The sequence below is a fragment of the Lontra canadensis genome, unplaced genomic scaffold, assembly GCF_010015895.1.
Source record: "Lontra canadensis isolate GAN:19392208 unplaced genomic scaffold, GSC_riverotter_1.0 scaffold59, whole genome shotgun sequence".
Classification (NCBI taxonomy): domain Eukaryota; kingdom Metazoa; phylum Chordata; class Mammalia; order Carnivora; family Mustelidae; genus Lontra; species Lontra canadensis.
Genome location: NW_022631053.1, coordinates 8,097,448 through 8,123,269, shown reverse-complemented (window position 1 = coordinate 8,123,269; position 25,822 = coordinate 8,097,448). Strand labels below are relative to the sequence as shown.

The 25,822-nt window shown below is 36.4% G+C and overlaps 1 protein-coding gene across 2 annotated transcripts in view; it reads left to right on the top strand.

The window, feature by feature from the left end:
• ARID2 (AT-rich interaction domain 2) overlaps window positions 1–25,822 on the top strand; it is a 158,130-nt gene that overhangs the window by 129,513 nt on the left and 2,795 nt on the right. For both annotated transcript variants that reach the window (XM_032876970.1, XM_032876971.1), the window contains 4 exons: window positions 12,463–12,601; window positions 12,693–12,778; window positions 15,059–15,182; window positions 15,270–15,361. In XM_032876970.1, coding sequence (XP_032732861.1) covers window positions 12,463–12,601; window positions 12,693–12,778; window positions 15,059–15,182; window positions 15,270–15,361 — 441 coding nt within the window. The remainder of the gene's footprint in view (window positions 1–12,462; window positions 12,602–12,692; window positions 12,779–15,058; window positions 15,183–15,269; window positions 15,362–25,822) is intronic.

Sequence of the window (25,822 nt, the reverse complement as noted above, 5' to 3'; positions counted from 1 at the left end):
TTGAATATGTTTTGTTTTTTTTTCTCTTTGTTCTTCAGTTTGGGAAGTTTCTACTCATACAAGTTTAAACTAACTGATTCTTTTCTTGGCAACATCCAGTCTATTGATGGTTTCATCGAAAGGCATTTTTTTTAAGGCTTTATTTTATTTTATTATTTATTTATTTATTTAAAGATTTTATTTGTCCATTTGATAGGGAGAGACACAACGAGAGAGGGAACACAAGCAGGGGGAGTGAGGGAGGCAGAAGCAGGCTTCCACTGAGCAGGGAGCCCAATGTGGGGCTCGATCCCAGAACTCTGGGATCATGACCCAAGCCGAAGGCAGACACCCAATGACTGAGCCACCCAGGCGCCCCTAAGATTTTATTTTTTTAATTTAATTTTTAAAAATATTTTATTTATTTATCTGTCAGAGAGAGAGCAGAAACAGGGAGAGCTGCAGACAGAGCAGGCAGAGGGAGAAGCAGGCTCCCTGCTGAAAAGGAGACCAAAGTAGGACTTGATCCCAGGACTCTGGGTTCATGACCTGAGGTGAAGGCAGACACTTAACTGACTGAGCCGCCCAGCTGTCCTAAGATTTTATTGTTCAAGTAATCTCTATTTTCAACACAGGACTCAAACCCATAAGAATGATATCAAGTCACATGTTTCACCCACTGAGCCAGCCATTCCTCAAAGACATTCTTTATTTCTGTTACAGTATTTTTTATTTCTAGCATTTTTTTTAAAGATTTTATTTATTCATTTGTCAGAGAGCACAAGCAGAGGGGGCAGCAGGCAGAGGGAGAAGCAGGCTCCCGCTGAGCAGGGAACACGATGCGGGGCTCAATCCCAGGACCCCAGGATCATGACATGAGCCGAGGGCAGACACTTAACCGATTGAGCCACCCAGGTGTCCCTCTAGCATTTCTTTTTGATTCTTAGCATCTCCATTTCTCTGCTTACTTTACCCATATCTTCTTTCATGTTGCCACTTTGTCTATTAGAGCCTTAGCATATTAATCATAATTGTGTTAAGTCTGCAGTGTGGTGATTCCAAAGTCTCTGCCATTATCTGTGTTTGGTTCTCATGCATGCTTTGTTTCTTCAAACTGGTTTGGATTTGTTGTTAGGTTTTGGTGTTTGGTTTCTGGTTGGTTTTTGGGTTTGTTGTTTTTTGTTTTGTTTTTTTGCATTTAGCATGCTTTGTAACTTTTTTTGAAAGCCCAATAAGTTCTATCAGTTAATGGGAACTGAGGCAAAGAGACCTTCAGTGTTCAGTTTTTGCTTAGGAATTATGCAGCGTTTAATGTTTGCTGTAGCTGTCGGTTTCAGAGGCTTCAGTTTCTTCTAGTGTCCTTTATGTCCCACTCCCCTGTTGTCTTTGGGTTTTGTTGGAAGCTCATTTTTTAAGATTTATTTATTTTATTTTAGCACATGTGGGGTGAGGGGAAAAGGAAGGGAATCTCAAGCAGACTCCCCGCTGAGCACAAAGCCCCGTGCAGGGCATGATCTCAAGACCCATAAGATCATGACCCCAGCCTAAACAAAGAGTCGCATGTTCAACCCTCTGAGCTACGCAGACACCCTGAAGCTCATTTTTTTTTTTTTTAAGATTTTATTTGTTTATTTGACAGAGAGATCACAAGTAGGCAGAGAGACAGGCAGAGAGAGAGGGGGAAGCAGGCTCTGACAAGCAGAGAGCCTGATGAGGGGCTCGATCCCAGGACCCCGGGATCATGACCTGAGTCAAAGGCAGACGCCTAACCCACTGAGCCACCCAGGTGCCCCCTGAAGCTCATTTTTAAATAGAGTCTGTATCTTACAACTCTCTTGGTTGTAATCCTCTGTTATTATACAGGAGTCTTGTTGATGTGGTGATAAGGTATTGTAGATGAGAAGCATTCTATCATCTCATGATTAAATCTAACTTTTTTTAGTGGGCTGAATCTAAGGGCTTTGACTTTAAGAAGAGTTTCTTTTTTTAGATTTTATTAATTTATTTGACAGAGAGCAAGAGATAGATCACGAGTAGGCAGAGAGGCAGGCAGAGAGAGAGAGGGGGAAACAGGCTCCCCGCCAAGCAGAAAGCCCGAAGCAGGGCTGGATCCCAGAACCCCAAGACCATAACCCGAGCCGAAGGCAGAGGCCCAACCCACTGAGCCACCCAGGTGCCCCAAGAAGAGTTTCTTTTATTTTCTTTATTTTTCTCCCCTTATGTGAGACAGGGAATCTGGAGGGCTCAAGTTATCTAATTCTCTTTCCCCTAGTCCAGATAAGGCTTTAGTAATTTTCCTTGAGGGGAGGCCCTTGGTAAGGAGAAAAGAACACTCTAGGCATATTTAAAATCAATTGCCTTCACTCTCCCCATGCTAGAAAGCCCTAAGTTTTCCTCCTGTCTTTACCTTAGGACTCTGGTAAAATTCCTGGAGGTAAAACTCACAAAAGCGTGGGCAGCTGCACAGCCCCACCCCCACCCCCAGCCCCTGTCAGAATTTTTATCTTTCAAGATAATCCATACTAGACCTCCCATCAATTCATCGATCTCTGCTTAAGTATTCCTACCGGTTACTGACTCTGGAAGTTATTTGTGATTCTCTGTATTCGACTATCTCCAGTGTTTCAGGGAGGCAGTTTGCCTTGTAACCTCAGTTCTCTGCTGGATTTAAGAAGAATTGGTAATTTTCAGTTCAGCTTTTTTCTTGCTCTGAGGATGGCAATGACTATTTCTAAACTCATATGTCTGAGCAAAAACTTGGAAGATACTTGTCCTTATCTTTATTCTTGTTTTTATATCATCAGCATAATGTGGACTATTAGTTTATAACTGAAATATGAAATATGTAAGTATATGTGATTATGTTTTGTGTTTGATCCTTGTTTAAGAAATGGGACCCAAAAAATTCTCTATAATAAAAAATACCCATGAACTGCTCTTTTAATTCTGTGCATTTAAGAGGAAAGGATTCAGTGACTCTGGTAAGCCAAGAATTTACATTCATTGTTTTTAGTACTGTTTCTTGGCCACAGTGTTCTTTGAATAAGCAATGTAGGGATAAAGGGGACATTTGAGAGGGACCTCCAACTTATCTTTAATCATAGTATCTCTGCCTTTTACTTTATGTATAAAGACTCTAAGTCCTATTTTGTTTGAAAAAATGGTTCTGCTGCTATGAAAGACATTTGAAAGCCACTTTTGTTTGTTTGTTTTTGTTTTTTTTTTTTTGAAGAATTTATTTATTTATTTGTCAGAGAAAGAGCCCAAGCGCGGGGAGCAGCAGGCAGAGCAGGCAGAGCAGGCAGAGGGAGAAGAAGGCTTCCCACTGAGCAGGGAGCCCAGTGCTGGACTCAATCCCAGCACCCTGGGATCATGACCTGAGCCAAAGGCAGACACCCAGCTGACCGAGCCACCCAGGTGTCCCTGAAAGCCACTTTTTAAGAATACATCATTTCTCATTGATATCTGGCTCATAACTATTATAGAAAAGACAAAAATTATTTTCCTTTGGGAAAAATGTAATCTATATCATGTTTCTATTTAGAGTTGTATCATTAGAGAATCAAACAGAATTTAGAAGAACTCAGTAAACGTTTCCAGTGTGGAAGCTGTTCTCTGTAGAAACTAGGGACTTTTATTTGCTCTAATAAATTTTATATTCCCTGGACCACCTAGGAATCTCCTCAAGTGATGCTGAGGTTTAAGCTACTGGGTTCCTACTGAACCTTTTGTAGTTGTAGTTCCTCCTAAAGATTCTAACATAAGATTTCCTTACTCCTACTATATAATCCTTAAAGATACTTTTGCATCAGGATGAGATTTGAATAATCATTTGTCTCATGGGAAATAACAGAGAACAACAGGAAACATCAGCCTCACTATATGTGACCAATGAATGAAAACTAGAATTCGTATTCTCTGTAAAGGTGCTTTCACTTCTTACAGAAGTATCATCCAAAATCCGTGGTAAATCTTTAATTTCTTCTAGTAATTGAAATTTCAGAAATAATGTAGTCAGTTTAAGGAGTTAAATGAAAAAAATTAAAATATTTAACAAAAACTGATGGCAGTTTTATACATTTTGGTTTAAGGTAAAGAAGTTTTTAAAGATTAGTTGAGCATGATATGAAATTATCTTGAAGGATTTGGAAATACTTGATATAGAGTAAGATATCCAGAGTAGAAATTTATAATTCATGATACATCAGGGACTGCTTGATTCTAGTTAAATTGCCAGTTTATGTTGAAATTAATTCAGTAATTAGATTACTTGACAGTTTGGAATTCATTTTATAGCATCTTTTGTCTAAATTTTGTGGCCATAAGACCAGAAGTTATCTTCAGAGGGTTGATGTTTTGCATCCTGGACTTTTTATCATATTAGCACAATGTCTGGCACATAAAGGGCTTTTAATTAATATTTGTTGAGTGAGTTAAATTAAAGAAGTTTGGCTTGATTTTATAGTCAACAGTGCTTTGCTGACCTAGCCTGTTGGCATCTTATTTTTTCACCTGAAGGTAACAGCTCATCACCTTGCTGTTCCTACATTTATAAAAGATTTTACGTGAAAGCTATAGAATCAATGGATATTTTGTTAATATTATTATACTTAAAGTTTGAACTAATAAGCCTTCACAAATGTAGGATAAATTTTATGTAATACCTTTGGTAGCATTAGCTTGAGGTATATTCCTTGGGCCTTAACCTACTAATGCATAAAAATGTATTATTAGGAAAAGCTCTAATTCCTTCCACAGCTGATGGTAGAACTTTCTATTGTACTTCATTCTTCCAAACACTAGATACCAAAGAGTATTTAAAGATGGTACCCAAAACCAAAAGTGTGTGTGTGTGTGTGTGTGTACATACACACACACATATATATATACATACTTATCTTTTTTTTAAGTATTCCTACCTACTGTTATACATATATATATACACATATATGCATAGTTACACATATATATATACCATATATATGAAATTTGCCAAATAGTGTTGAAGGCCTTTTTAGAGTTACTTAAACTATTGGGGAATAGAATTTACTAAGGTGAGAATCTAGCCTGCATTTTACTAATAACCTTATTCCTTAGAAATTATTCACAGAATAAGAGAATTATGTACCAATGCTAACCTCTTAAACCTACTGTGCTTTCAGAATTTGCAGTATTAAAAATAAGAAAAAATTTATAGCATCATAGATACTGGGTGTAAAAATATACTTCAGTTTTTTTGTTTTTGTTTTTGTTTTTAATTTATTTATTTGACAGACAGAGATCACAAGTAGGCAGAGAGGCAGGCAGAGAGAGAGGAGGAAGCAGGCTCCCCGGTGAGCAGAGAGCCCGATGTGGGGCTCGATCCCAGGACCCTGGGATCATGACCTGAGCTGAAGGCAGAGGCTTTAACCCGCTGAGCCACCCAGGCACCCCTACTTCAGTTTTTATGTAGGTATAAACTTATGCATATTATCCAAGTAAACAATCATGTATTATAGTAGAGCAGGGAAAAAGTTAGGTCTTTAGACATATCTGGTCTCAAATCCCAGCTTTTGCCACATAGTTGTATGCTCTGGAAAGTTACTCCTTTGAAAGCTTGTTTTCCTTAGCAGTAAAGCGGGGATGATTTTACCTTTAACAAAGAGCCATCATAGAAATCAGAGATGTTGTTTGTGAATATACAAAATACAGAGTAAGTAAGAAGCAAAAGGAAGAAGTTCAGGTCAGAAGGCACTTTATGCTGTGAGTAGCTTTGTCAGGAAGAGTGTGAAGTGATGTACAGCCATATCTTTCAAGGAGTCCGTGTGAGTATCCAGCCTCAAGTTCATTTGTACAAATTCATTTGTATGCCTTATTTGTCTCATTAAAAACAGACAAGTACACACATCATCATTCATTTTTTTTAAATATTTTTATTTATTTTTTCGACAGAGAGAGATCACAAGTAGGCAGAGAGGCAGGCAGAGAGAGAGGAGGAAGCAGGCTCCCTGCCAAGCAGAGAGCCCGATGTGGGGCTCGATCCCAGGACCCTGGGATCATGACCTGAGCCGAAGGCAGAGGCTTTAACCCTCTGAGCCACCTAGGGGCCCCCATTCATTCATTTTTATTTTATCTCCAAGCTTATGTTTAGTTAAGTATAACATATTTATTGAAATGCCTAAATTGTGCATATGTACTTCTATACTACTTTTATATGTGATTAAAATTTTGGTGGAGGGTACAGATTTTGAAAGCGTATTTATTTAAACAAGATTCCTGAGAATATATTTCCTACTTTGGTGTATAAAATGTATGACTGCTTCATAGACCAGTAGGTTAGTAGGAGCTGGGGCTAGAGGATCAAATAGCAAAAACAGAAACCCTTTCCTCTATTAATTATTATTACTATTACTACTGTTTATATTATAATATTATTAATTATTAAAAGGGAAGGAGATAGGGCCAAAGACATTTGGTTTTGACTATCTTCCATCCAAATTCCTTTCCTATGTTTGAGATAATTTCCCATAATTTTAGTCTTACTAGAAGGCAGGACATATCTCTTTCTACAAAAGCCAAAAAGGGAAAAAAACAAATACTTGCTTACTCTCCCATTGCTTTCAGCAGCTAAGCCAGTCATTAGTTGCCCTTACCCATGGCTTTGAATCTAGACTGATGGTGGCAGATGGAGGGCTGGAGCAGCGCAGTATGTAGTTTTGCGAGGTCACCAGTACTGGTTGGGGCTGTCCAGTTGGCACTTGTAATTTTTAGTCCCATGTTAAGGCAGTAAAATAATTTCTTTTAATAATGAACTTAGTTGTCTTTTTGTTTTGTGTTTATATTTTGGACTTCTACAATTGGATATGTGACAAAATTGGGTAAGCCTGCCAGCGTCATTGTTGGCTTGGGCTTTTCCCCCCAGACTTTATCAGCTTGTTACTAAATCTCATTTGAATATAAAATAATGCATACCCTTGGTATCTCTTTGGCCAGAGAATGTTATCTGTGTAAAGCAATTAGATGTCAAGGGTTGAGGTAAAAGTTAATTGTTCTAAATTAACAATATAGCTTTTTTAAAATCTGTCTTTGCAGTGTAGGTTTTTCTTATGTATAGTACTATCATTTAGGTGTATTTATTAACATTTAAATGAACATCTTCTAAACTAGAATTTTCCTAATAAAAAACCTATATCCCATGTGTTTTAAGTCAAATTAAATGTTTTTGCAGTAGGAGGGCAAGTAAAAGGAACATGGAATCCTTTTCAATCATTAAAGAAAAACAGCCTGCCATGAACTTCAGCAACTAAGAAAACTTTAATTGAAACTCTCTGAACTAAAGTGCTATTTTCAACCCTTTTATTTATATTTTAAAAACAAAGGAAACAATCATAGCTTTATAGCCACAGATGTTTGTTTCTAAACTGTTCTTTTAAATGTGAATTATTAAAATATCATAATATGTGTTATTCATATGTATAACCTGCATCGATTGCAGACTTTTAAATAATAAAATCTTTAAGGTAGTAGGAAAAGTGTGCTTTGTTTACTTCATTTATTTATGTGTTTATGATGCATAAGAAATTGCTTGATGGTAGGAAAAGTGATAGCAATAACCATTGTATAATGGCTTTATTTTCAAGTGAAAAGTGTTGTCGCCTTAAGCAGCTGCTTAGAGTACGTAGAATCCACAAACTTGCACCTAGTAGCCTTATGCAAATATTTGTTCAGTTGAAACAAACAGCTGAAGGAAAAAAGAATTTGATGAAGGAAATTTAAATAAAGTAGTAAATGCTAATCCTGAACTTTAGCTGTAGCTATTTATGTAAAGAGCAGGGGACTAGCCATTATAAATTGTATTGATGATGTATTTGAAAATAATATGTACCTTTGAAAGATGGCCAATGATGAAGAAAAAATTTTCAGATATAGTTACTGTAATAAATGCATTAAATATTGGTTAAATTTATCATTACTTAGCCAGATATTGTAAATCTAGTTACTATCTTTTATGACAATAATGAGATCAAAGGAAAAGTATTGTTTCTGTTGTTTTTATTTGGAGTAGCGTGTATATTATTACACTTAAGTATAGAGTTCAGTAGAAAGGAAAAGATAGAAGATGCAAAAGAGGTAGTTTATGAAGGTTTGTAACAGATTCCAGGATATACAAGAAGGAATTAACCCTGTAAATAGTGACTACTTAAGATCTAAGAGAAGGGGAAACTATGAGTAATGACAGAAATATAGAGGAAAAGGAAGTTAGGGCAGCTCTAATAGAATAAACTTAAATTCTTTCAGGAATAAGCCTTTTTTTTTTTTTTTTAAAAAAATTAACCAAAATGGCAATATCCTTAAATTTACAGACTCAAACTATATAGGGGAAGACAAACTCTGAAACAACCAGATTGAAATTTAGTGTTTAACAAAAGGTGAAAAAGTTGGGAGCAGTTTTGTAGGGAATGTTTTCAGGAGCAGAAATTAATAGAATAAGTTGTAATGATGAGAATCACTTGATAATTGGGAGCATTAACTTGCAGGTGGACTAAACTTTATTTAGCAAGGGTTGGCAACTTTGGAATAGTTATTGGAAGTCTCAGGGTAGAGATTAGTAGGATAGACAAGGTGAAAAGACGATAAATTACTAGTGGGACCACTACTGCTGTTACTACTACTAATGATCATGATAATTGCTCTCATTTATCGTTGGCCTGATATTTGCTAAATGGCTTTACACGTATCAAATTTAAGCCTCACGACCACCCTGAAAGATAGATTACCAGTAAGTGAGTTTCAGAAATGTTATTTGTCCAGTGCTTCTACCTGTGGTTGTGCTTCCACACCCCTGGAGGGGAGGGATGTGCTATTCATGTTAGAGATGTCAGAGAATGTATTTTTATTACAGTGTTTTTTTAGCAGGTAAAAGTATCTTCGTGAAGGCATGCTTTTAATTGTACGTATAGCCATACTGTGACAGCAGTTTATCAAATTCTGTGAGTAACAGTCCCCGTTTTGTGTAAACACACACACACACGGCAGGGGATACAGCTTAAAGGAAGTATACAAATATGTTAACAGTCTGGGCAATTAAATCACAAGGAATTTTTATTTTCATTTAGATACACTTGAATTTTCCTGGTTTCTTTAAGTGAACATGTTGTTTATTTTGGGTGGCAGGGGTAGGTTACTGATGGAAAGGTAGTAGTAAGGAAAATTGTTCTAGACACACTAGTATACAGTAGTGGCATCCCAGTTATCTCTTCCCCTATCCCTTTCCCAAAAAATCAGTAATATTCTACAAACTCATTATCTGTTTTGCACCGGAATTGCATTTAAGCTTTAAAAATCCAGATTTTCCATTTAATGTATTTGGAAGCTGTAACTCGTTTCTACCCTTATATGATCATTGTACCCAGCTCCATTCTTAGTTATACTAGTAATTGTACCTTCACCAGCCAATGAATGGTTTGTATGACTTGAGTAGTTAGATAAATAGTAAACAGACTTAGGATAGAGGGGAAAGGTAGTAGGTAAGAGGGAAATAATAGACTCCGAAGTGATGAACACTTGAAAATCCCTGTGATCTTAAAACCGTACATATATACAGCTTCATAAGTTTAGTAATTTGATTTAAAGAAGCACTAATTTTATCTTTTTTTATCACTAGTAAATTCATCAATTTTGTGTGTTATAAATAAATTTGATTCATTTAATGTACTGTGAAATATTTTAGAATCAGGTATCATTTTGACCAGTACTAGTAGTAGTACATTTGGGTTTTGGTGTGTGTACAAATAGCTTTACCTTTTAATTAATAATTTATAGTATTTAGGTAAGATACTAAAAGCAAAATAAGAAGTGCCTCCTTGTGACAATTATTAGAGCTCCAGCCATATTTATTTCATATTAATGAAAAGAACTGTTTGTACTGAAAATTAAGAGATTCCAAAACTAAAAATATAATTTTAATTACACAGTAAGCTCTTTTTTTTTTTACATCCCCATGACTTACTTTATAACTAAAAGTTTGTATCTTTTCCCTTTACCCCTTTGTCCACTCGCCATCTCCCACCTGATAACCACCAGTCTCTTTATGAGCTTGTTTTTTGTTTTTTTTTTTAGATTCTACATATAAGTGAGATTATATGGTATTTGTCTTTCTCTGACTTATTTCACTTGGCATAATACCCTCTACGTCCATCCATGATGTTGCAAATGGCAAGATTTTATTATTTTTTATAGCTGAGTAATCCATTATATATATGTATACCACAACTTTTTTATCCATTCATCTATCAGTGGACACTGAGGTTGCTTCCATGTCTTAGCTTTTGTAAATAATGCCGCAGTTAATATAGGGATGTATATATCTTTTATAATTAGTGTTTTCATTTTCTTCAGATAAATACCCAGAAGTAGACTCATTGGATCATACGATAGTTCTAGTTTTAATTTCTTGAGGAACCTCCATACTCTTCTCCACAGTGGCTGTACCAGTTTGCATTCCAAACAACAGTGCACAAATGTTCCCTTTTCTCTGCATCTTCACCAACACTGGTCACTTTCTTTTCTTTTCTTTCTTTTTTTTTTTTTTCCCAATACTAGCCATTCTGACAGATGTGAGATGATATCTTATTGTTTGGATTTCCATTCCCCTGATGATGAGTGGCATTGAGCATCTTTTCATGTATCTGTTGGCTATCTGTATGTCTTTTTTGGAAAAAATATCTATTCAGATTCTCTGCTATTTTTTAATTGAGTTGCTTATTTTTTGCTATTGAGTTATATGAGTTTTTTATGTATTTTGGATATTAATCCCATATTAGATACATGATTTTTAAATACTTTCCCCCATTCAGTAGGTTGCCTTTTCCTTTTGTTGATGGTTTCCTTTGTTGTGCAGAAGCTTTTAGTTTGATATAGTCCCACTTGTTTATTTTTGCTTTTGTTGCCTTTACCTTCAAATCAAATCCAAAAAAAATCATCGCCAAGACTAATAGCAAAGAGCTTACCACCTGTGTTTTCTCTTGAGAGTTTTATAGTTTCAGGTCATACACTCAAGTCTTTTATCCATTTTGAGTTAATTTTTGGGTATGGTATAAGATAGTTGTTCAGTTCATTCTTTTGCATGTGTCCGTTGAGTTTTCCCAAAACCATTTATTGAAGAGACTTCCTTTCCCCTTTCCCCAACATATATTTCTGGCTCCTCTGTTACAAATTAATCAATCATGTATGTGTGGATTTATTTCTGGGCTCTGTACTGTTCCACTGATCTGTGTGTCTCTTTATGCCAATACCATACAGTTTTAATTACTATGGCTTTGTAATATAACTTGAAATCAGGCAGCATGATGCTTCCAGGTTTATTGTTCTTAAGATTCTTTGGCTATTCTGAATCTTTTGCGTTTCCATATAAACTTTAAGATTGTTCTTTTTCTGCCAAAAATGCCATTCGAATTTGGATAGGGATTGTATTGAATCTGTAGATTGCTTTGGGTAGTTTGGTCATTTTAACGTTATTAATTTTTCCAAGCCATGACAGCTTCACAATAAACTTTTGGTATGTATTTGTATAAGAATATATTTGAATGGTATAATGATTCTTGACATTGTCTTTTATAATTCAATATTCAATTACTCTTGATTAAAATTTATTTTAAAATTTCTATCATATATACTGCACACCAAGAACTGGTTTAAATACAGACATACTTTTATGATATCCATAAAAAAAAATCAAGTCCTAAAAGAGCTCTGCCGTAAACTTTAAAGATACTGATTATGCAAATATTTGAGTTGCTGTTTAGTAATTGAAGCCTTTTACTGTCTGGATTCCAGTATTCTCTTTCATTGCCATATATTCTAGTTAATAAGGGAAAATAGTATCTGACTTTCTTTAGGTTGTATCCTTGCCACGTACCTGCTGAGACATTTGTACATTGTTAAGCCCCCAGGTATGAGTAGGGTATGATGTTAGAGAAATGAGGGCTGTGGATTCTTAAACATGGACAAACAAAATGTGAATTCAGCTAAAATGCCAGACTTACCAGAATTTATAGCATTTAGAGTGTTGGATCTAATATTCTAGAGTTTTATATGTAACATGAGGTCTAGTAAATGCTTAAGCAGCTTCTAAAAGTATAAGAGAATATGGTATTTGCTTGTAAAATAGTTTTCTCTTGTGTTTTAAAATGACACATGATTTACTTTCAAGAGATTCTTAGCTCACTTTCATTGAAGGTAGGGAATTGAGAATGAAACATAATAGACTTAAATTACCAAAAGTCTTCAGTATAGTTGAATAATTTGATTCTGAAATATAAAGAGAAGTTTTCAAAATAATTTCAAAATATTCCTTGAAATGAAATGAATGTGAGCTTTGCCTACACTATTATGCCTAGTATTTCTGTATATTGATCTGGGGCTTTTGTATTAGGAGAGCAAGTTTTCTGATTTAAATAATATATGCAAATGCCAGAAAATTTCTACTACTTTTGTTCTTTTTAGGTGGTTTCAGACACCCTCACAGGTTTTCTACCATGCAGCAACTGAACATGGAGGCAAAGATGTATATCCAGGGCAATGTCTTTGGGAAGGTTGTGAACCTTTTCAGCGACAGAGGTTTTCTTTTATTACCCACTTACAGGTACACTTTCTTCATACTATTTGATCAGTAACTCACCTGGTTGCATTAAAGATCTTGATGCATATTCTTTTACTTCCTCTTTCTCAAAAAGGATAAGCACTGTTCAAAAGATGCCCTGCTTGCAGGATTAAAACAAGATGAACCAGGACAAGTGGGAAGTCAAAAATCTTCTACCAAGTAAGAACCATGAGTTTACTTCCCATTGCACATACAAAAAGAAAAGTCAAGAAACTAGGCAAAACATAGTACCAGTGAAAGACAACTTAGCATATTGGGTGACCAGAGACCTAGGTTCTAGTTGAGCTCTACTGTTAACCAGCCATGAGACCCTATTCCAACTGCCTAAATTCTCTGAGCACTTTTCATTCTGGCTAGAACACATAGTCTGTTAGGACTTTGTAGCTATATTTTGATTCTAATCTGTGTATAAGTCATTAGAAGTGATGACAGATGATATTTCAGAAATGCTTTGTAAAGTGGAAATGTATATATGGTTCTTTGTCCTTTGAGAGAGTAATTGAATATGTATTTGATAATGGCGAAGAGATTTCTTCCTACAAGCAGTCCTCTGAGGACAGGCCAGGGTTTCGTGTGAGGATTGTATACATATCACATTTACTATATGGTTGTTCATTTACCTGGTATTTCATGAGCCCCATACTTATAAGGCATGTAGTTCAAGTTCTATCTGGGTGTAAATTCCTATAAAAGCTTTATTGGATTTACCCAGTATTTATCTCCTACTCTGTCTAACTGAGAGCTTTAGTTGTAGAGTCTGTAACATAAATAATATGTTTAACTCCCAAAATGTGAAGATATATTAATTTGTCCCCATTTATTGAGATATTGCTGTGTACTTGGTATTGTGCCAAAATTCCAAGAACAGGATCTAATCTTCAGGTCTTCACAGAACTGAAATTCTGGAAGAAGAACTAGAAGTATGGGAACACAAGCTGTTCACACACTTCATTCATTCCATTATTATTCAGTGAGCATCCACTGTGTGCTAGGCACTAAAGTGTGGTATGACGTATATGTGACCAATGTACATTTTGCCATTCAGTGTCTAGAGATCAAATGAGAAATATAAGTAATTCTTACTATCTAGTGTAATCATTACTAAAACGAGGAGATGCTCAGGACACTGTAAGAGCCCATGTAAACCAACCTAGGAGACCACGGAAGTCTGTCTGATAGAAAATGCATCCAAACTGTGACTCAAAGAGTGAGGAGTAGTTAGCTGAGAGTCTCATAAGCCATAGTCATGAGTTTGGATTGTATCCTAAAGGCAGGGGAAAGTCATTTTTCTGCCAAGAATATTTTTCTATAATTTCCACTGTACTTAATTAGTATGTATTATGTAGTGTATAAGAATATGTTGGAATATATTTGGTTTTGCTTAAATTCGAAGGAAAAGATATTTGGGGTGTCAGTTGCAATCAGTCAGAAATCTTTGTCACTTATACCTGACTTCCAATAACAGTCGTATCTATATATAGATATTATTATCTGTAGACGTATATCTAGATATGGATGTGAACTGGTTTATAATTTTAAGATTGCTTTACATTCAGAATTAGTTTACTTATATTTAAAAGTGCCAGAAATCACCCCACATTCCAAAACCTGAAGCACAGAGGGGCAAGTGGGAATTTCCGAAGTCACTCCGGTAGTCGGCATGCCAGACTACATTTCCTCACATGTGACTCACTGCTCTTCCTGCCATTGCCTCACGAGAATGCAATGGATATTGATTTTTTTCTCCTTGACCAAGGAAATCTGGCATAGTTTGAATCTTTTATATAAAATCTGTCTCTGCACTCCCTCCATTCTGTATCTTTCATAAAGGACAGTAGAAATACACTGAAAGGATTGATTGGTATTATCAAATAATGATGACAAATACAATGATGTAACAAAGTAATAGTTTGAAATACAGTGGTTAACATAATTTCTTGTTACTGTCATGTTAGGTTATCTTTTTCTGGATAACCTATCCCTGTATCAACACATTCTTTGGTAATACTATTTTACTCTCAGATACTGTTTAGCAAAAATAACTTGCAACTCAAATTGTAGACTATTTTCTTCTTTGTTAAAATCTTCACATTACATTCAGGTATGTGAACTCCACAGCTTTGATACCTGTTGTATTGATTTTGATTGCATGTTTACTGGCACAGTAACTTTAAAGGTGAACTGCACCAGAATAGCTGTTGTTTGCTTTAAAATTGTTAGATTGGAAATAAAAGACTAGCAGCTTCACCTTGATACTAAGAGCCCCTTGCCTAGCCTGACACAAAGTAAACATTAATGCTGGGTCATGGGAGCTTTGATTTATTCTGTATCCAGTTTCGAAGTAACCACCCTAGGGGCTGGCAGGTTTGTCATCCTTGTCAGTCTGTCTGTAACATTGTGTTAACAGTCTCTCTCTCTCTCTCTCTCTCCTCAACTTAGGCAGCCTGCTGTAGGGGGCACAAGCTCAACTCCTAGAGCACAGAAGGCCATTGTGAATCATCCCAGTGCTGCCCTGATGGCTCTTAGGAGAGGATCAAGAAACCTTGTCTTTCGAGATTTTACAGTAAGCAAGCCTTGAAAGCCTTACCTATAAAGGTGTGAGCACTGTATGATTTAGATCTTTATTCTTTTCTTTTCCTTTCTTTTTAAGGATGAAAAAGAGGGACCAATAACTAAACACATCCGACTAACAGCTGCCTTAATATTAAAAAATATTGGTAAATATTCAGAATGTGGTCGCAGGTGAGTAATCTGTTTTCCGTAGCCCGAGTGAATTCAGATTATTTTACTTTTACATGCAAGTTAATAAGATTAGATATCTGTGTTTTTATTTACTGTTTTTCTCAACAATTTTGTGAATATGTCCAAAAGCTTATGCCAAGGTCAGGCCATCGTGATCTGTTAAAAGCCAAAAAAGTCGAAGTTCAAACAGCCAAAAGGTGATCTTTTAATTTGTTTTATTAGGTTAATTTTCTTGCTGACCATAGCATTTAGAGCAAAAAGTAGATTTACTAAAGAGAAACCTTAGAAGTTTATGGGGGAGGGGGAGGAGGAATGAATTGGGAAATGAACATGTGTCATTTGAATTGTGTGGCGTTAGGATGGAATTTAATTTGGTGATTGGCATTTTCCTGAAGCCATCAGAGTCACAGATACTGCTGAGATTCACTCTAATGCTCTGAAGTTTAAAACTGATTTTCTGAGGCTCCTGGGTGGCTCAGTTGGTTAAGTGTCCGATTCTTGATCTCAGCTCAGGTCTTGATCTCAGAGTCGGGAGCTCAAACCCCATGTTCGGCTCCAAAAAAACCAAACATACTTTTTAATGGACTTAAGCAAGAAAAACTCGGGATTTTATAGATCTGTAGAAAGTAGATACAGTAACTCTAATCCTTGAGAAAGCAAATGTGGAAAGTTCTGTTGGACTTTATCTCCCTTGGAGATTGTCTCTAATTCTCTAGTATTCCTTCTACATCTTCCGCTGACTCACCTTGGGCTCTTTTGTCAAGAAATTATCTTCTGAGAGTGGGCCGGCTAGAAAGATGCAGAAGAGGTGGAGAGCCATTTGGAGAGGGGGTGCAGGAAGCCTGTCTGAAGCTCTCCTGAGCCTCCCTGACTGTCCTGGGAGCCCACACTGTTGGCCTAGGGCTTGATTCTGTTTGCAAGAGAATAGCCCTCAGAGATCCTGTCTATGAAGAATGATATTTGCTCCCAAAACTTGTCTTGGGGCACCTGAGTGGCTCAGTTGTTAAGCATCTGCCTTCGGCTCAGGTCATGGTCCCAGGGTCCTGGGATCGGGCCCGAATTGGGCTCCCTGCCCAGCTGGAAGCCTGCCTCTCCCACTTCCCCTGCTTGTGTTCCCCCTTTCTCTGTGTGTCTGTCAAATAAATAAATAAAAATAAAAATAAAAATCTAAAAAATAAAAAGGAAAAAGAGATTATCTTCTGAGACATCCTGCCTTCTGGCTAGTGACTTTCTCTCTGCATTTTTCTCCTCAGGCATGTTAGTAGTCCCATATCCCAGATGTATCCTGCATCTAAATTATTTCTCCTCCCCCACCCCCACTGGTACCTTGCCTTCTTAGTTCTTTTGTGTTTCTTGCAGTAACTTTCCAGCTGAATTCTCCCACCATGAAAACAGTGGTACCAATTACAAAAGGAAAGGGGGGGAAAAAAGCAACGAATTTGAGTATATCAAACTTCTGTAAATTAAAGATGAATAAAACTTAAAACTAAAGTTTAAACAACAGTATTTGCAATGCAAAATTTACTATATTTAGTGTATCCTGTGTTCTCATGGGTGAATAAGAAAAATTCTTAACATTCAAATAGAAAGATGAGCAAAGTTTTTCAGAAAGAAAGGAATATGAAGGTTTCGTCACCATACAGGAACACCAGCTTCTTCCTTCTTCATTCATAACATGGTTTCTTACTGCCTTTCTCACTGTGCTTTCCTCTCCACCCTCCTTATGCTTCATAGCTTACATTTCAATTTTAGCCACATACAGATTCCTAATCGTTAGACTCTTTCAGAGCGCCTGGGTGGCTCAGTGGGTTAAGCCTCTGCCTTTGGCTCAGGTCATGGTCTCAGGGTCCTGGGATCGAGCCCCACATCGGGCTCTCTGCTCAGCGGGGAGCCTGCTTCCCTCTCTCTCTCTCTCTGCCTGTCTCTCTGCCTACTTGTGATCTCTCTCCCTCTGTCAAATAAATAAGTAAAATTAAAAAAAAAAAAAGACTCTTTCAGGTCACACTTCTGTACCTTTGGTTCCAACATTCATACTATTCTCCTTGCCTAGAATGCTGTTCTCCCTGCGGTGCTGGCCTGGTGAATAACTAGAAACCCTTTGTGATTCAGCTCAGATAGAAGCTTTTGTGTGCTGCCTCCTGTGCTGTGTTCCCTTCCCCGTCGAGTTCATCTCTATTTTTGTGACCTGTCTGGTAACATTTTTTTTGGACAGTCTCAATATTTTATTGTTTTTCTAAATTTAAATTCAAGTTAGTTAACATATCATGTAGTATCGGTTTCAGGAGTAGAATTTAGTGATTCATCACTTACATCTAACACCCAGTGCTCATCCTAACAAGTACCCTCCTTAATGCCCATCCCCCATTTAGCCCGTCCCTTACCTCCCTTCCAGCAATCCTGTTTGTTCTCTACAGTTAGGGGTCTCTTATGGTTTGCCTCCCTCTCTGTTTTTATCTTATTTTTCCTTCCTTTCCACTATGTTCATCTGTTTTATTTCTGAAATGCCACTTATGAGTGAAATCCTACAGTATTTGTTTCTCTGACTTACCTCGCTTAGCGTGATACGCTCCAGCTCCATCCACGTCATTGCAAATGGCAAGATTTCTGAGTTAATATTCCATTGTGACCACATCTTCTTTATCCATTCATCAGTCGATGGGGACATTTGGGCTTCTTCCATTATTTGGCTATTGTTGGTAGTGCTGCACGTGCCCCTTCGAATCAGCATTTTGTATCCCTTAGATAAATACCTAATAGTGCGATTGCTGGGTCATAGAGTAGCTCTATTTTTAACTTTTTGAAGAACTTCCACACTGTTTTCCATAGTGGCTGCACAGTCTGCATTCCCACGAAAAGTGCAAAAGTGTTCCCCTTTCTCCGCATCCTCACCAACATCTGTTGTTTTCTGAGTTATTAATTTTAACCATTCAGACATGTGTGAGGTAGTGTCTCATTGTGGTTTTCATTTGTATTTCTCTGATGCCGAGTGATGTTAGCATTTTTTCGTGTGTCTGTTCGCCATGTGTATGTCTTCTTTGGAAAAGTGTCTATTTATGCCCTCTGCCCATTTCTTAACTGGATTATTGATTTTTGGAGTGTTGATTTTGATGAGTTCTTTAAAGATTCTGGACACTAGACCTTTATCCAGTATGTCATTTGCAAATACCTTCTTCCATGCTGTTGGTTGCCTTTTAGTTTTGTTGATTGTTTCCTTCACTGTGCAGAAGCTTTTTATCTTGATAAGGTCCCACCAGTATTTCATTTTTGCTTTGTTTCCCTGGCCTCTGGAGATGTGTCTAGTAAGAAGTTGCTCCAGCCACAGTCATAGAGTTTGCTGCCTGTTTTCTCCCATGGGATTTTGATGGTTTCCTGTCTTATAGTTAGGTCTTTCATCCACTTTGAGTTTATTTTTGTGTGTGGTGTAAGAAGGTGGTGCAGTTTCATTCTTCTGCATGTGGCTGTCCAGTGTTCCCAACATCATTTGTTGAAGAGATATAACATTAATTTTATGTTTTGTAAATGGTTTTAGGGGTACCTGGATGGCTCAGTCAGTTAGGTGTCCAAATCTTGGTTTTGGCTCAGGTCATGATCTCATGGGTTGTGGGATCAAGCCCCACGTCAGGCTCTGCACTCACCCGTGAGTCTGCTTGGGATTCTCTCCATCCACCCCTCCTCTTACTCATGCACAGGCTCGCTCACTTGCTCTCTTGCTCTGTTGAATAAGTAAATAATCTTTGAAGTAGTTTTTATATGGATTTTTTCTCCCGCTAACCTATTTGTAGACTTTCTCTGTGTAATCTTTGTAGCCTGAACACCTAGCACACCACTTAATATGTAGTAGTTAATCTCTACTTTCTCTTCATCCTTAAGATTCAACTCTGGGGTTACCTCTTCCTTACCTGACATCTTCCTCACTAGCCTGCCTCTGACCTAGGGCGCCAGAGGTACTCTCTATCACCTCACATGTTCCGTATCGCCATCTTAGGTGGTGAGATCTTTGAAAGCAGGGATTGAATGTTGATTTTCACTTTTGTGTCCTCAGTGCCTTGCATATTGTTTGGAACGTATAGGAATTCAGTAAGTATTTGATTGATAGACAGGCGGAAGGAAAGAAGTGTCACGAATTCACTCTTTTCTAGAGTTCTGATCTGGAATTTGTGTAAATAATTGGAATTCTAAAAGTAATTTTATAACTTTTTCTTAGCACTTTTTCCTCACATTCAAACTGTAGCAGAGCCACTTGGGCTAGATATAATTATTGAGCCAGAAGTTTTTGTTTTACTGTTTTTGTTTTGTTATTGATTTTGTTATTTTATATTTAAACCTTCCAAGTGTCTTCTGGCATCTTCAGTTATTATGATCTTAGAACAGCAGAATCAAAAGAATGAAAACAATCCATTAAATTCTTACCATTCATCCTCCCAGTGAAGGTTGAACTGTAGAACTTCATTCAGACATCTCCAGTGATGTGGAGTTTTGCTTAGCAAGAATACTGACAGAATCTGGCAAAACATATGTGTGAAGAAGAGAGTGTAGGAAATTAGATAGCTGCAAAAGATAATTCCCTGTTGAGATTTCTCATCTGAGAGCAGAATAAGTAATAGGGTATTTTTTTTTTTTTTAAGACTGAAGCCAACTCTGTTAGCAATAAGAAAATTGCACGTTGATCGGAAGATATGTGGAAATTTACCTTCATTTTTGTAGTATAGTGTACTGAACAATATGAAATGTCAGCATATTTAAAATTTGGAATTCAGAATCTGATTCTTTGAATAATGTAAAATGGTTAAATCCAGTTTATCTCCATTCTGATTAAGTCTGAGCTCTGAAGAATTACAATATATTTATCCTTTTGATTTATATACCTTTTATCAAAATAATACTTGGGTACTATTTAAAAATCAAATGGTACTTTTCTGTACGTGATAATGAACAGTCTGAAAAATAAATTAAGAGAATAATTCCATTTTCAGTATATCAACCTTGGGAATTCCTTCAATATTGAATCCCTTTTCCTTGAATCTGAATTATTTCCTTTACTTGACTTTTTTTCCTCCTGATACTAAAGCATATCCTCTAGTAATTTTAAAACCCCACATATCTAAAAATGTCTTTATTTTTACTCCTGATAGTTTGGCTAGATTTAAAATTCTAGACCAAAAAGTCTTCTTTTGTTTGTTTGTTTGAAGTCTGTGAGGGCATTGCTCTTAAGGTCTTCCAGCATGCAGCTTTGCTCTTAAGAAGTCTATAACATCCTGGTTCTCTTTCCTGTATTTGTGATTGATTTCTCCCCTATTAGGATCTTTTTTTCTTACCTTACTTTCTGCTATCCTGAAATTTTATGATGATGTGTCTTGGTGTAGGTGTTTTGTTGTGGTCATTCAAATGGGCATTTTATTTCAGTGGATCCTTTTTCAGTCAGAAGATTCAAGTCCTTCCATAATGGGAATTTTTCTTGAAAAAAAAAAATTTTTTTTTAATTCTCTGTCAACCATTGTTTCTACTCCCCATTTCTTGAACTTCTGTTTTTTGGATGCTAGACCCTCATAGACTGATCCTCTAATTTTCTTTTCTCTCTTGGTTTTCATTTTGTCTATTTAATATATTTCCTGGAAATTTCTTTGACTTTATCATCAAATCTATTGAGCTTTTACTTAGGCTCTTCTTGTATTTCTAAGAGATCTTTCTGAGTGCCAGTTGTTGCCATTTTATTAAACCCTGTTCTTCTGTTCCCTATAAGTATAGTTGCTGTTTCCTCTAAATTCCTCAAATGAGCATTTGGAACTTGTTTTCTATATTAAGAATGAAATACCGGGGCGCCTGGGTGGCTCAGTGGGTTAAAGCCTCTGCCTTCGGCTCGGGTCATGGTCCCAGTGTCCTGGGATCGAGCCCCACATCGGGCTCTCTGCTCAGCAGGGAACCTGCCTCCTCCTCTCTCTCTCTGCCTGCCTCTCTGCCTACTTGTGATCTCTATCTGTCAAATAAATAAATAAAATCTTTGAAAAAAAAAAAAAAAGAAGGAAATACCTGCAAGCCAGTTAGAAGCTTTGAGGGCATGATCTTCACTTGCCACTGGTGATGGCCATTTTGACCCTGAATGAACCAATTTGTTTATTAGAAGTCCTTCAAATGTCAGTCTCTGGAGAGACATTATTTCTCCAGGGAAATTTCTGATTTCTTGCCTTTAGAGGTAGACAATTTGGAGGAGGGTCAATCCCTTGCTATAGAAACAGAATGGGAGAGGGGACCAGGAGGACCTCACTGTGTTAAGTATGTTACTTTCACCCAGTCCTGTTTTTTGTCTGATTGATCCCTAACCCCAGCCTTCACTGTGTCTTTGTTTCATTGGTCCTACGCCTTGCCTTTCTGGTTTAGTTTCTTCTGAAAGTTTTCTTTAACTCATTTTGGCACTATTTTGAGAGGGAATGGAGAAAAATCTGCATTTAAACTGCTAATTTGTGTCTTAAATTGTTTTTACTAATGCTTACAAATTATATTTCATTATCTATTAAGTATATTAAAGTGACACAATGTTTATCCTTTATTAAACATATCAAAAAAAACCTTCAAATTTGAAATTGAAAGAATACGATTTTATACAACAAAACAGGCATATTTTGTTTATCTGGTGAGTGCTTATTTTTTAAAACCTCCAGAAGTAAAAGATATTAATTTATATCAAAAATGGAATTGTTACAGGGTGCCTGGATGGCCCCATTGGTGGAGTGTGCAACTCTTGATATCAGGGTTGTGGGTTTGAGCCCCATGTTGGGTGTAGAGATTACTAAAGAAAAAGTAAAATCTTAAAAAAAAAAAAAAAGTGTTACTTTAGAATTATCCTGATGATTTAAATTTAGTCTTTTAGTTTTATCCATATGACATGAAAATAAAAGAATACATTTTATCATGTGGGAAAATTATTGTAATTGGTGAAATTTTTCCAACTGAAAGATTTTTCCTTATCAAAATGTTAATTATAGAGGGAAAATAATATGATCCCACTTTATAATTTTTTTTACTATTTAAGTATAATTTACGTAGTGTTAGTTTTAGATGTACAATGTAGTGACTGAATAGCTCTACATTACTCAGTGCTCATCAATATAAGTGTACTTCTAATCCCCTTAACTATTTTACCCATCCCTAACCTATCCCGCTTCCCTGCTGGCAACCACTAGTTTGTTCTCTGTATTGAAGAGTCTCTTTTTTGGTCTACTTAGCATTATATCCTCTGGGTCCGTCCATATTCTTCAAGATGGCAAGATTTCATTCTTTTTGATGGCTGAGTAATATTCTAATATGTGTGGGCATGCACATAAGCTCACACTACATCTTTGTGATCCATTCATCTGTGGATGGGCAGTGAGTTGCTTCCATATCTTGGCTATTAGAAATAAAGCTGTAATAAACATAGGGGTGGGTGCATGTACCTTTGTTTTCTTTTCCCAAAGAAAATTGTAGAAATTTCATAGTTCATTTAAAAATTTGTTTAATAAATTTTTGAAGTAAATCATACCTAAAATATTAAAAACAGAAGTGTAAATCCCAGTGAATTACCATAGAGTAAACCACTACATAACCAACCATTCAAGTTCAGAAATAGAGGAGTACTAGTACCACAGAGCCCTTTTGATTCCCCACCTGTAATTTATCCCATTTTCCTCAATGGGACCGCGACCCTGATGGTACACCACAGAATTTTGCCTGATTCAAGTGTATATAAGTAGAATCAGATGGTGTACATTCTTTTGTACTAGCTTTTTTATTCAGCATTGTTTGTGAGACTCATTGTGTTCCATGTAGCAATACATTGTTCATATTATTGCAGTATAGAATTCTGTTCTAAGAATATACTCAAATTTATTTTTTCCATTCTACTTTTGGTAGGCATAATGGTGGTTTGCAGTTTGGAGCTATTAAGAGTAATGGTGCTGTGAGCTTCATATACATGTTTTTGGCCATATCCGTATATGTTCTATTGAGACTTTACAAAGGATTGGTGATTCATAGGATATTACAACTTGAGTGCATAATGCCAGATAATTCCAAAGAGGTTTTATGAATTTATACTCCCTCCAGCGATGTATGAGAGTCACAGTTGCTCCACATACTTGCCAATGCTTGGTATTATAATTTAAAAAATTTTTAGTTTTAGCCATTTTGGGGAGTATATGTACAGTATGGAAACTACATAAAAGCAAATATCAAAATAACCAAAAAACATGAAACATGCTCAATTCTTTAGTCTTTAATCTCCTTTTTTAAAAAAGATTAATTTATTATTTGAGAGAGGACATGAGTGGGAAGGACGAAAGGAGGGGGAGAGAGCCTCTGAAGCAGACTTCACACTGAGTGCGGGACTGGACGCCGGGCTCAATCTCATAATCCTGAGATCATGACCTGAGCCTGAAAAAACCAGGAGTGGATGCCTGACTGACTACACCACCCAAGGGTCCCAGTCTCCTTTTTTTTTTTTTTTTTTAAACAGTTGTTTTACTTCTTCTTTTGCTTTCATATGGCAAAAATGGTACAATCCCCATGTGTTCAATTTTGGCTTTGAGTTTCTGTGTCTTTTCCCATAAATTGTTTCCCTACAATGTTCATTCAAAATTTGGAAGTCAAGCTGCTTCCTCTTTAGTTCCTTTTACCCAGGGTTATTTTAATGAAGGCACTCCAGTTCTTGGGTAATCTCATGCTGGTTGATTTTTTTTTTTTTCTGACATTTTTCTGACATTTAAAAATGTAGAAGTTTTCACTCATATGGTAAACTTGACATAATTTTGCAGTGAACACCTATACATACCATCATCTAGCTTTTACCATTGACATTTTACTACACTTTTCTTATATAACTATTTCATCTTTCCATTTCGGGCTGATTTTTACCACTTTTCTCCTCACCTCTCAGCATCACTCTGTTTTTTGTGGGTTTGTTTTGTTTTGCTGGACAGTGCTCACTTTTATAATTTCTCTTTATATACATAGCCATGTCAATATTGTAATTTCAGAGGTAGAAAATTTCTTTTTTAAGCTTATAAATTAAAAAGAAATAGCTGTTTTTATGGGTAATGTCTCCTTCAAGTGATAAGCTTCACTTAATGAAGGGAAAGAAACTTGAATCATCTCTAGAATATAATTTTTCATATAAAGGTGTCTTAAAAGCAACCATCTTAGGGGCACCTGGGTGGCTCAGTCGATTAAGCATCTGACTTGGTTTCAGGTCAGGTCATGATCTCATGGGTTGTGGGATTGAGGCCTGCATCAGGCTCCATGCTCAGGAGGGACTCTGCTTGAAGATTCTTTGCCTCTGTCCCTCCCACACACATGTGCTCCCAGTCTCTCTCTCTCTCTCTCTCTCTCTCTCTAATAAATCTTTAAAAAAAAAAAAAATCTTATTTTTCTCCAGCTGTTTTCTGACATCTGAATTTGTATTTAATTTTGCCTTATTGTGGCAAGGACAAAACATGAGATCTTCCTCATAACAAATTATTAAGTGTATCACATGTTATGATTGACTGTAGGTACAGTGTAGCACACTGCATCTCTCAAGCTTATTCATCTTGCTTAACTGAAACTTTTTGACCATTGATCCTCATTTCCTTCTCCCCACCCCCAGCCCCTGGTAAACACAATTTCACTCTTTGAGTCTATGAATTTGACTACTCTAGAAACATGAACTGAATTTTCTAGAAGCATGAATGAAGCTTGTTAACAGAATTATGTCTGGCAGTCTTCCCATATTTAGAAATGTACCACGGAGAAACGTCAAATATTCAGATGGTCTTCCCTAATTCTGCTACTGCTCTTTAGCTAGAAAATCATTTCAGTTTGGGGTGCCTCAGGATGGCCTCAAATTACTCATCTATAAGTTGAACAGGTTAAACCAGTCGCTTCCCAGATTCCTCCTCTTCCTGCAATACTATATTAACTTTACTGGGTGTGGAAGTATGTATTGTTTCTTTAAACACTTTAGAGCTTTGTTTTCTCCATTTTTTAGATTCCATATATTAGTGAAATCATATATTTGTCTTTTTCTCTCTGACACTTTGCAGTTAGCATAATACCCTCTAGATCGATCCATCCATGTTGTTGCAAATGGCAAGATCTCATTCTTTTGCTTCATGGTTGAGTGATACTCTGTTGTGTTTATATACCACATCTTTATCCATTTCTGTGGTTGGGCACAGCTTGCTCCCATACCTTGGCTATTGTAAATAATGTTTCGATAAACAGAAGTATGCATATCTTTTCAAATTAGCTTTTTTATTTCTTTTTCGGTAAATACTCAGTAGTGGGATTACTGGATCATATGGTATTTCTTTTTTTTTTTTTTAATTTTTTGAGGTACCTTTAATATTTGGTAGAATTTACCAGAGAATCCCTGAACCTGGTGCTTTCTGTTTGGGAGGTTATTATTTTTTTTTTATTATTCAATTTCTTTAATAGATATCGTCCTGTTCA